The 12,111-nt window shown below is 36.7% G+C and overlaps 1 protein-coding gene across 3 annotated transcripts in view; it reads right to left on the bottom strand.

The window, feature by feature from the left end:
* Positions 1 to 12,111, bottom strand: part of CNOT2 (CCR4-NOT transcription complex subunit 2) — an 89,901-nt gene that overhangs the window by 35,521 nt on the left and 42,269 nt on the right. For all 3 annotated transcript variants that reach the window (XM_062016370.1, XM_062016378.1, XM_062016385.1), the window contains one exon: positions 2,612 to 2,734. In XM_062016370.1, coding sequence (XP_061872354.1) covers positions 2,612 to 2,722 — 111 coding nt within the window. In that variant the 5' untranslated portion in view covers positions 2,723 to 2,734. The remainder of the gene's footprint in view (positions 1 to 2,611; positions 2,735 to 12,111) is intronic.

Below are 12,111 nucleotides of genomic sequence, written 5' to 3' on the forward strand. Positions count from 1 at the left end.
TTAAAATCTCCACTTTATTTGTTAAGGCAGAAAAGCAAAAGAACTCATAACCAGGTCAAAACCTATGTATAGGTCCTCACTTGAAGACAATGCCTTTTCACAAGAACAGAAGCCCTACTGTAAAAGTCAAGTGAGAAATAGGTTCCAAATTTTTATAGAAAACATGCCTAGACTAAGAGTCCTTACTCTATTCTGAATTTCAGGAAGGTTTCACCATTCTGTATGCTGCTCTGCTTGCAGTACACATACATCCATGCAGCAATATTCCTTGCAAAGTCAGAATCTGTAAGACTTCAACAAAGTGAAAACTAGAAAAACACGTAGCCATGTCCAGTATGAGGATAAACACTAAAGAAGCTTTAGCCCTTCCCAAAGAGTGTTTTATTACCAGTTGGATTTTCTGAATGTAGAAGTAGTTTACTGCTTTCCCCAAAGTTTCTTCTACCTTTATTTTATCCCATGTTTACCTACTCCATTTCAATATAAATGCAAAGATAGAAAGATTCAAAGTGTTTTAAGATCTAGAATGACAGAAGTTTTTCTCCTAGATGTTAATAAAACTGGATCTAGATTTTGAACTTAGTCTTTATTAGCTTACTCAGAGAAAATTGAGTAAATTTATTTTTATCTGTCAATACTAAGCATTATCCAAGTAACAACACAGTTGATATATTTATTGTGTTCTTATATATAGAAAAATAATTTTAGTAGAATTCCAGTTGAAAGACTGTTACATGGTTACTTTCAGTTGGAAAAGACTTTCAAAGTTGGAAAATTGGTTGGATACTGGAAGAATACAATAACTTTTGCAACTTTTCTATTGTGAGCCAAATGAGATATCAAAAGGAACACGTAATACAGAACATACACTTCACTATACACGAGTGATCAAAGGTGTACAGACAATGTAAACATCACCACCATATATTTATTTTGCGCAACTTAAGAAAAATACATTACAATAGCACATAATGATTTGAGATTTCATAAGCATAAAGTCAGAAAGTTGTAATGGTTAATAGTGAAGCTACAGGGTGGGGGAAAAAAAAACCCTTAAAAAGGATTTGAAAACAAAACTTTCAGCTTTTGCCAAAAAAAAACCCCAAAAACAAACAAACAAACAAACAACCACTCTTCCATTTCCTGTGGGAATGACATCACTCTTCTGCCAACTACAGCAGCTTCTATGCCCCATTTTGGCCACTTCTCCCACAAGCTTTCACGATTTCTCATTTGTCATTCCTGGTGTCTGGAACACCCACCTTCCTTCTCTTGAAGTCCCATTCTAAGATCCACTTCTGCAACATTGCCTACAGAAAGAGTAGGCAACTAAAACACTCGTTCACTGTGCCAGTGTGCCAAGCACTAGCTTTCACTATGTACACTATACAACACAGCATTCATCTCACTTTACCTTTCACCTTTCTTACTACACCATAATGATTTCTCCCTCGGTGCATCAAATCTGTAAGTGGGGACTTCATAGCCTACAATCACTTTGGAGAAATAGTGCCTACTGTTTCTGAGAAAGCTGCCCACACCTCTTGGTGCTCACAGAAAGGAAAGTCCGTTCAACACTATAAATATTCCATTGTTTCTGTGTGCATCCGTGGTACCTGTGCACATATTTAACGGTCATAAACAGAAAACAGCAGGCTATTTAATTTTCTTAACACCAGTATATTCTTATCTTTCACTTGCTCACCTAAAATTTCTCATCAAAATAATTTATGAAACTGAATTGGAAAGCTGCCTTTAAGCTTTCTTGTTTGGTTGGTTGGTTGGTTTTGTTTTAAAAGGCCTTCAACTATAAACCTATTTTGTTCTGTGTGAAAATTTTAATTAAAATTCAGCTAACTAAGAGTCTATAAGAAATGTTTATGCTCACAAAGATCAAGGTCTATCAAGACTATGTTGACATCTGCTACTAAACAACTGTATTTCTGGACAGTCGTGGAGAGAGACTTGAAGCAATGACACTTTTTTGGAAAGTCTAAAGAGATATTTACGTTATTTCTCTCTTTAAAAGAAAATCTAGCCTATATGTTGCTTACAGATATTAAATGTAAGCTTGTCATATGACAGTATTATGACCTTTGGGTGACACGAACTCCAAGTCATGTTTTCAGTCTTCCATATATTTCTAGATTTATTTTACTAAGAAGAGCTTCAGTAATGCCAATTCAGTTCTAGCATACAATAATGCATTACCAAGGGGAAAAATGTTTAAGAATAATTGAGTTTGTAACTTTGTGTTATTACAAACGTGACAAATACCTACATTAGAATGTTTGAGCAGACAAACAAGTTGCACAAAGCTGTTCTCAGGAACTCAGAAACAAAGTTGAAGGTGTAAAATGCAAAATCACAATAAACACACTGTAGATACAACATGTAAATACAAGATATAATCAAAAACTCAATTTAAGCTACAAATACACCTCATATGGCTGAAGTTTACATGTATAAACTCACTAAAATTAAAGCACTTAACACTGAAAAGTCACACACAGATTAAAGCTAAATTAAGTGGTTTCTCACATATACATCACACACTTGAAACAAACCTTGCTATTGAAAGGGAAACAAAAAAAAAGTTTATTCAACTTACATCTTTTTCTGACCGATGTGGGAACATAGATGATTGGCTGTAGTACATGTTTTCATCATGGTAGTCACCATCAACCCCCTCTACAAACTTCTTCCTTGAAGCACCAAACATGCTGTTTGTCACCTAAATAAGAAGAAAAAGTATTATATACCATATATTATTTGGTTTGCCAGACACTTGGTATATCATAGAATCGTAGAATGGTAGAGTTGGAAGGGACCTTTAAAGGTCACCTAGTCCAACCTCTTTGCAGCAGCAGGTCAACCTACATTAGGTTGCACAGGGACATTTCCAGGCAGGTCCTGAAGACCTCCAAGGAAGGAAACTCCACAACCCCTCTCGGCAGCCTGTGCCACTGCTCTGTCATCCTCACAGTAAAACAGTTTTTTCTTAAATTTAAATGTTTTTAATATATGTAAGATTTAAAAATCCTGTTCCTAAAAACAAAGAGGAATTTCCAAATGTTTAAGTAGTTTGTCTATTTAATGATTCTTTCAAGTGAGATTTTCATGTGACAATTTCAAAATATGGGGTGGGGAGAGAGGACATGCTTCATTTTTTGGATGAGTGTTGGTTTGTTGATTGAGTGCCATGATCTTTCAATTAGGTTTATTTAAAACTGCAGAATGTCAGAAAAAAAAAAAAAAGAGCAATTTTCTCAAATTTTCTTCTCGGATAAACAGTTTCAATCTAAAATAAGAAAATGAAGAAACGTTCTTTAGAGTCCAGCCATCTTAAAAAGTCTCAAGAACTTAAAGGGGAAGGAAAAAAAAAAATTATGAAATCACTCCCATGTCTCATCACCACAACTTTGGAGAGGCAGCCTTCTACTCAACCCTGTGCACTCAAGAGCCATGATTAAGTAACAGAAGGTTGAGCTTAACCACACTCATAAACCTCACCTCAGACTAGCAAAGTTACTGCAGACAGACCAGAAAAAAAACCCTGCTGCTAAATCAGAGACTGTAAATTAAAGAAACAGCAACCAAGCACCTGGTCACAGAACTTTAATTCGTTAAAAAATTTAATCCCGCATCAAGGTCATGCAACATCACCAATGCAGCTACAGCACACCATGCATATTTATACACCCAACTACCATTTACATAAACATACACACACCTCTCAGTTTTCTAATTTATCTGGCTATGAAACATGGGCTAACCAAGCCCAGGTTAATATTCAAACCAGCAAAATTGCATCTACCGGTCAGTACTGAACAACCCACACAGTTTCTTGTACTGTACAGGGAGACTGGAGAGAGCAACCTATAAGACGGTCATCAGCCCCGAGGTACTGCTCTGTAACATACCTTAAGTACCTTGAAACAGATCTTTTAACATCTTGAAAGGCAAGGAAGCTAGTTTACAGTTAGCTTATGAAATGCTCTGAGCCCTAAGATTTAGTGTCTTCATTACTGACAGCATTAGCTAAACTTAAACAAAACACAGGACAAGTTCTATTTTTTTAAAGCATCATTTTGTACTACTTCAGGCTCAATGCTTGAAACTGAAATTTCAAAACATTTATTCTAGTAGCTGCGAGAGTAGTTACTTTCAGCTTCAAATCCTGTCTTGTAACACAAAATTACTCTGATATTCATCACTGTGTAGCTTAGTCAAATTTCTAAGCAGTCTTTAATAACATAGGTAGGTACTCTCATGTTAGTAACAACTGTGGTCCATGATTTCACGTCACAGGTGTTTAGAGTAAAAGTCAACACTTGGGACGCATTTTATACAGCTATAATCATAGAATTGCCCTAAAATGTTCATCTAAACAAAAGCCTATTCCACTGCTCCTACAAGAGTGTTTTTCAGCCATTTAGACTACTGATGTTCCAAACCAAATTTATAATCACACAAGTGAAGGCATGAAGAAATACTGCATTCCTTCTCCGAATTAAACTTTTATTTTATCATACTTACAAAAACGTGCAAATATAAGGTCCCAAATTATTTGAAGGCATTCAGCTGACTTTCACACTTGTAGTGGAGCTTTCATTACACTATAAGCATACCCCACTGTGCTAATCCTCTTACAATGCAATTATCACCTACCAGATGGGATGGAGCATTTAACAGGCTGAGGGGATTATCTTGTCCTTTGCTCTGCCTGAGTAAAGTGTGGAGAGATGAGCAGTTGCCTTTAACCCTTATAAAAAGGACAGTGAAATGCTTTGGTGAGGCTATCCCAAGCAATGAGGGGAAACTGAGCATCTTAACCAAGAAGGCAAAGTTCTTGAGAAGGCAAAGAGAGTTGCTTACTAGTCCCAAAGAATTTTTTGGTGCCTTTAATAATACCTAGGATAAGAGAAGAATTTTTCTTGCCACATAACCTCCTCTTGTGTTACATCATCAAAACAACAAAAAGTAATTGTGATACAAAGCAAATGATTGAAGCATACACCATAATGTACTAATGTAAGACCTAACTCTGAGCTACAGTACAGGAACAGTACAAGGGGAAATTTTTGACCCTGTAGTTTTTGATCTTATTTCTGCAGAGGTTTCCACATGGCTGGCTATACATGCACTGTAAAGATTTCTGATTCAGTGGGGTAAGGTCAGAGTTTTCAGTTTCAAAATATGTTTAAAGCTGTTGCAAGAAAGCTAGCATGTCCAAATATGAAGTCTAGATACTGAAAAGCTGAATGATATTTTAAACATTCTCTACTAAATTTAAATTATCCGAAAGATAAATTTCTATATTGGTAATAAGACAGTTAAAACTAATCGAGATTATGGCCTGAAGTCTGATTAAGTACACTGATATTAATATAGTCTTACAAGAGCATGGTTATTAAAAAAGAAATGATAAAAACTTTTAACAATTAGACAGATAAAATATTGCTATTTTTATTGGGAACCCATGTTTCTACACAACACCTAACAGGACTGTGCTGATGAACTCCAAAAAGCAGCGCAATGCATTGCAGGCTGTGGCTGCAGGGAAAGAGAAGAACAGAGTAGCCCTGCCTGCAACTCAGCTGCATCTTGTATCTAATTGCTCTGAAGACCTTCAAAAACTTTTTGCAGAGACTGACACTTCATAGCATCATTTTCATAACCGATTCTGTGTTGTCCAGTGCTGCCAAGTGAAACAGCGGTGTGCACTGCTCAAGCTGTCCCCACTCCCAACAAGGGAAGGTACAGGTGCTAGAGGGCATTCTGGCAGCTGCCTGCATCCCTAACAGGATTTCTCTTGTCAGAAAAAACTGCCACTTGTTCTCAGGGTGAACCACATAACACAGATCACAACAGAGGAATGTGACACTGCAATTCACACTGCTATCCAGCCCTGTAACAAAACTAACTGCACGATAAGGCAGCTGCTGAAGACCAGTAACTGAAAGAGCAGAAACTGGGATTAAGAGATTGAAGCTGCAACTGCCCTATCCAGGCTATTTACTTCTTGCACACTCTTAGGCTAACACCAGCAGCCAATTTATCCACTTCCCAGTAGTCACCAGTGACAGCAAATGGCTGGAAAACTTCTGAATCAGAGCACGTATTCTCATGTAGACTTTTATAATATTACAGCAGGTTTACACAGCAACAGTGTCAGATGGCTGTCAAGTTAACAGTAGGCATGTTCCTATCCACATTAACTTATTCCAGTATTCACTACATATTCATTAGTCAGTCATGCCACAGGCATATGCACAGATATTGAAAAAAATATTGTTGCAGAACCACTTGTAAAAAGATGTGAGAATAACTGGGGCTATGCCAAATGTGGGCAAATCTGCAGATGGAGGTTTCTTGCTTATTTCTTAGGACAAGAAGCCACCCCAAAATCTTATACACAAAGACTGCAGCTCCCTTTTCATTGACTTTTCCATAGCTCAGTGTCTAATCAACTACAGAAGTAAATACAGTAAAGCTCATGCCACACTTATAAATACATTTGAAACCATCTGGAAAGTAACAGTGACTTGAGGTTTTGTACCTTCACAGCATCTAGACTGATGACGTGAAAGGCAGGAATCAGCTCTTGTATTTAAGTCTCTCATTCATTAATATATACTTATATTCACACACATTTATGCCAACACAATCTCACAGAAGTGGTACTCTAGTTGTATGGTAATTTTGTTAACTAAAGAACTCCCATCTATTCAGTTTAATTTAATACAGAACCTCTCCTAATCCTCTAACTACTTTTGATGTTCTACTGTGGGAACTCAGTCCTCTGTTGCACAAGACACACTGGCAGGGTAACCATTCATTAGAAATGTAAAAATGGTGCACTTCTGTCAATTCATCCTTTAGTACAATATTGCAAAGGTCCACTGGTAGATCCATGTACAAACATTATTAGAAAATGTTTGTGGTAACAGAAAAAAGAAAGGGAAGCAGTGACATGTTAGGATGGACTTCATAGAACTAACCAGACGTGCCATCACAAACCATGCCCAATTTTTATCAGATGAACACAAGTGCTTCTTTCAAAGCACAAGCCTGTCGTGTTTAAAAATCAGATTTGACTACAACTTGAAGTTAATGTCAACAAAGGAAAACAGTGACAAACCTGACAAAACCTTTAAATTCTTCCATGGAGGATTCCTGATAACTGCCATTACAGAGGAACTGAAAGCACCATACAAATTGTTAAGAACTTAAAGCATCTAATAAGCAGTTAGCTGTGGTCATTGACCTTTAGCTGAGTACATGACACACATCAACCAGCAATACTTATTTTCTAAAAAAGAAAGTTTAAAAAACCCCAAACCAAAACAAACATTTCAAGAGAAATCCTCTTCAGTGCAAGAAACACTGCAGTATCAAATATATGCAGTATAGCACACTTCAGTACAAAAAACCTTGTTTGTTACAAATAACTGAAAATATGTCATTCACACGGAATTTGTAAGAAAAAAGCCTATTAAAAATTTTGTAATCTTAAGTGCAAAAAATCTTCTCTATAATCACTTACAGAGTGATACTATGATTGTATATTAAATTAGTTTAACAGCCTGAAGCAAATTAAAGTATTAAAATATGAAAACTAATTATGTTTCTGTTTTGCAATATTCCTACAGGTAGTGCCCAAGGAGAGCTCACTCACAACATTAACATAGCCAACTCTAAACTAAGAGGATACTATAAAGTCTCCCTGGAGAATGAATATTTTTAATTTTGCACAGGGCAGGAAAATCGATCATCGCATTACAACTGATTAAACTCATCATTTTTTTGAAAGCTGAATACTATACACAGTATGTGAGTTAAAAAATAAATTACTTTAGGAATTTTAGCAATATCTTCCCTTTCCTGCTCCTTCAATAACAGTGGTATTTGTCAACATGCATACTTTCATTACATGAGTACCAAGTCTGATGTTATAGAGCTTCCACTCAGATGTGTAACTAAAGCTTCTAATGTTGCTGTTCAGGTCTTAATGAAGAAAGTAAATAATATACTCTATTTTTGTCTTTGTGTGGCAAATCAATGTTTTCACGTAAGGTAACATACTTGTGTATCCAAAGAATCCAAAAAAGTGTCCTTTAATGTGCTTTTCAGTTTGAAATAAGTGTCTGTTGTGGTTTAATCCCAGACAGCAATTTAGCCCCTCACAGCTGTTTGCCCATTCCCTCAGAGGGATGAGGGAAGAATAGAGCAAAAGTGAGAAAACTCATGAGGTGAGAAAAAGACAGTTTAATGGGGAAAGCAAAAAACACAGACACAAGTAAAATAAACCAAGGAATTCTTTCCCACTTCCCATGGGCAGATAGGTGTTTTGACATCTCCAGGGCAGCAGGGCTCCTGTTATGTGACACATAACAGTCACTTGGAAGAAAAACGTTACCACTTCCTTCTTCTTCGCTCAATTTTATATGTTGAGTGGGATATTATATGGTCTGGGATATCCCTTTGGTCCATTGGGGTCAGCTGTCCTGGCTGTCCCCCCTCTCAGCTTCTTGTGCACCCCTAGCCTGCTCACTAGTGGAAGTGGGGTGAAAAGCAGAAAACATCTTTACTCTGTGTAAGCACTACTCAGCAGTAAGAAAACATCTCTGAATTACCAACACTGTTTTCAGCACAGATCCAAAACATAGCCCTATAGTAACTACTCTGAAGAAAGTTAACTCTATCACTGTCAGAAACAGCACCGTGTCTGTCAAAAGTCATACGCTAGTAACAAATACAGAATTTGAAATTCCATCAGTTGATAAAGGACAGTATAAATTCAATGTACAGTAAAAACTGCCACTACTGTTTATGATCCTATTTCTCAGTGTCAAAGGTACTTCCTATTTGGCCCAAACTAGAAATGATATACAACAGAATATAACACTACAAACTTACAAGAGATTTTTTTTTTCAAATCCCAGCCCTTTAGTGATAAGTTATAGCTATTAAAAATCAACATGCAAAGTACACCAATTCAAATGCATACATTTCCTTTTCAGGATGAAAGGTGAAGCAAAACTTGAAGCTGAGATCCTTTGTTCTCTGATTTCATTTCACAGTCACACTCAACTCCATTTCTCCAAGGTGTCTGATAACCTCTAAGAGTATACTATATGCTTATGATACAGTATCAGTCCCAACAACTTTGTAGTATCAACAGTTACATAATCATGGAAAATGGAACATTTCACTTTCTTTTGCTGTTTGTCTATAACAACTGGCTTCATATTCTTTAATCTTATGTTAAGTATACAGGAATATATGGTTCATAAATTTGTTATTTTCCAAATTCACAAAGCACTGTACAAAATAATAGCCATAAAACAATTATCTGATTTACAGGCTTACTTAGGTCAAGCCTCAAAGTAGTTCATGATATAACCAGTTTCCTTAAAAGAGCGCATGGTCTTTCCTTTCAAGAGGAAACAGTATGACAGGTAAGATGTATAGCAACTTCTATACAGGAAGTTCAAAAAAAACATGTAAGTTATGATTTTAACCATCCTCCACTCATATTCTCAAGAACAAGTAAAATTTTTCAAGTGTTCTGTAATGCTTTCAAAATCTAAACCAAAACTGTGAATCTCTGATGAATACAAACACTGTTAGCGAAGTGTAGATCATAATATGAAACAACTTGTGGAAAACTCACAGAAATTCCCCTGAACAAGATCTACATATGAACTCTTTTAAACCTTTAAGCATCCCTAACTATAACAAAACAAAAATTTTAAAGCACTCCTGAAATGAAGCAGCACAGACAGAACACGAAAAACTATTTAAAAAAAAAAAAAACTAACAATGAAATTACTAAAGCTAAACTTGAAAATTGAGATTACAAGAAACTCTACTTGGGTTCATAACTGAGCTGACACCACGTCCACCCTGGAGCAGATTCTGGTAGGTTCCACTCCTACTCATCATCCTTCAGCACCTCATCTATGCGTCTTTTAAATATCTCCAGGGGTTGGGATTCCACCCTGGGCAGCCCGTTCCAATGCTTAATAACCCTCTCAGTGAAAAAGCTTTTCCTAATATCCAATCTAAATTTCCCCTAGCACAACTTGAGACCAACCCCCACCTCGCTACAAGTCCCAGGTAACTGGAAAAATCCACTCATAAAATAAAATCATCCCAAGCAAGTTGTTGTGCTCAGAGCCTTAGGGCTGTGACAGATTCTCTGCATTTCTCATGGAGGCAAATGAGGGAAGTGTAACAAAAAAGCCAACAGCTAAAGAAATTCCTACTTCCTATTAAAAAAACCTCAATCCTGTATGAAATCTAGTTATAATTTAAATAACTTCAGAGTGCAAGACAAGGAGGTGAAGCAGATATTTGGAACAAGAAGTTTCAGCCTGAAAAAGCTATTGCTATTTATGCAATTCAGAAGAGGGGATTTCAACAGGGAAATGCCAGGCTGCTGTTGGAGAGCTGGTACTGGACACATCTCCACTAGAATGTAGTGAACCAATACAGTTCCATTAGACATCTATAAGCATGCATCAGAAAGAAAAAAAAAAAAATATTCAAGTGACATAATGCACTCCTATAAGGAGAATTAAGCAGGTTAACTGATAATCAGGCAGGTAGTAATCCAGGTTTGGAATTCTAACATCTTAATTCATAGAATCCCCAGAGAGGAAAAATATGTAATAACTGCAAAGAAATCAAGTATTATCTTTGATGGAAAGCTCAGACCAGCTTCTGAAAAAAAAAAAGCCAAACAAATCCCAACTTGAGCAGGTTTTCATTGGTCATCATATATTTACAAAGTATTTTTAATAGCAGGAAGTGCAGGAACTTTACCAAGGAAGACTAGGTAGGTCAGCCTTCAGCTTCACAATAAAGAGATCTGCTATATTAAAATATTTCTTTTCTTCTAAGTGCTACACCTTCAATAAATATCAGCATGATGTACTTTGCTGTCTCTGATATTTGGTATCACTGCTGGCCACTCAACACCTTTTTCCACAAACAACAGAAAACTCAGATGATTCACATGTGGAGCAATAGAGCTTAACCTGAAAAACTAATCAGGTGGTAATCCAGTCCAAGTCAGACAACTTCTCTCACCAAGGTCCCACTTGTGGAGATAATTGCTACAGGTAGTAAAGAATGTATATAAAGGTTTCAATAAGGAGCATGTCAGAAACTTTTATGTTGACATGTCCCCTAAGAAGTTATGAAAACAAAAGAAGTCTTGTGAGAAAAATATACAAACCTTATTTTACGCTGAAATAAAGCAGTAGTCATTGTTCTGAATTATGGCCCATCGTAACTAATACATTAATAGCCAATACTTCTCCCAAGAAGAGTCCTTAACTGTTCTGCAAGCCAACTCCCTGCTACCACTTACTGAAATCAAGAAAAGCCATTTGCCCACGTGGAGGACATATAGGTATTTCACCATCAACATCATTGCAAACAAAGGGCCTACTTTTTGGTGCTTCACAACAGACAATCATGTGTTACTCCACAAATTAATTTGCAAGCTTCATTATGCTCCGTATTTTTAAGAGACCTACACATTTAATTACACATCAGACTACTGTAACATTATACTCCACAGGGAAATAAAAACCACAACAAAACTTAAGCCTCCTAAATGGCAAGATACAGTTAAAATAAAATATCCTTAAGTAAAAGTGGAACAGTAAACAAACAGCTTGGGTACTGATAGCAAACATCTTACTCATTTTGTACAATTTAATGCTTTTTAATTTGCCATGTATATTGAACTCTACTGCTTCAAAACCTTCACTGAATTTCTTGCATTTGCCAAATCAAACTTTTACAAGGAAAGATGGTGGCAAAGAAGGAGAAAACAACTTTCCTGAAGGTGTTAGACAAGCTTTATACCTCCAAGGGATGCAAAATTGAAGTCCATCAGCAGGGCAGGGGGTGGTATCATGGGGACAGGAACAGATGAGCCAGAAACACAAGGTCATCTGGGCCTCATAGGCAAGGGAAGATGGATGCTGACAGGGTAGTTGAGAAGTGTCTCTCCAGCAGTATTAGGACAGTGTTGATATGCTTGTAACACACGAGCAATGAAGAAGCCCATCTGCACACTCTATTGCTGGA

Source organism: Colius striatus, chromosome 1 (genome assembly GCF_028858725.1).
Source record: "Colius striatus isolate bColStr4 chromosome 1, bColStr4.1.hap1, whole genome shotgun sequence".
NCBI lineage: Eukaryota > Metazoa > Chordata > Aves > Coliiformes > Coliidae > Colius > Colius striatus.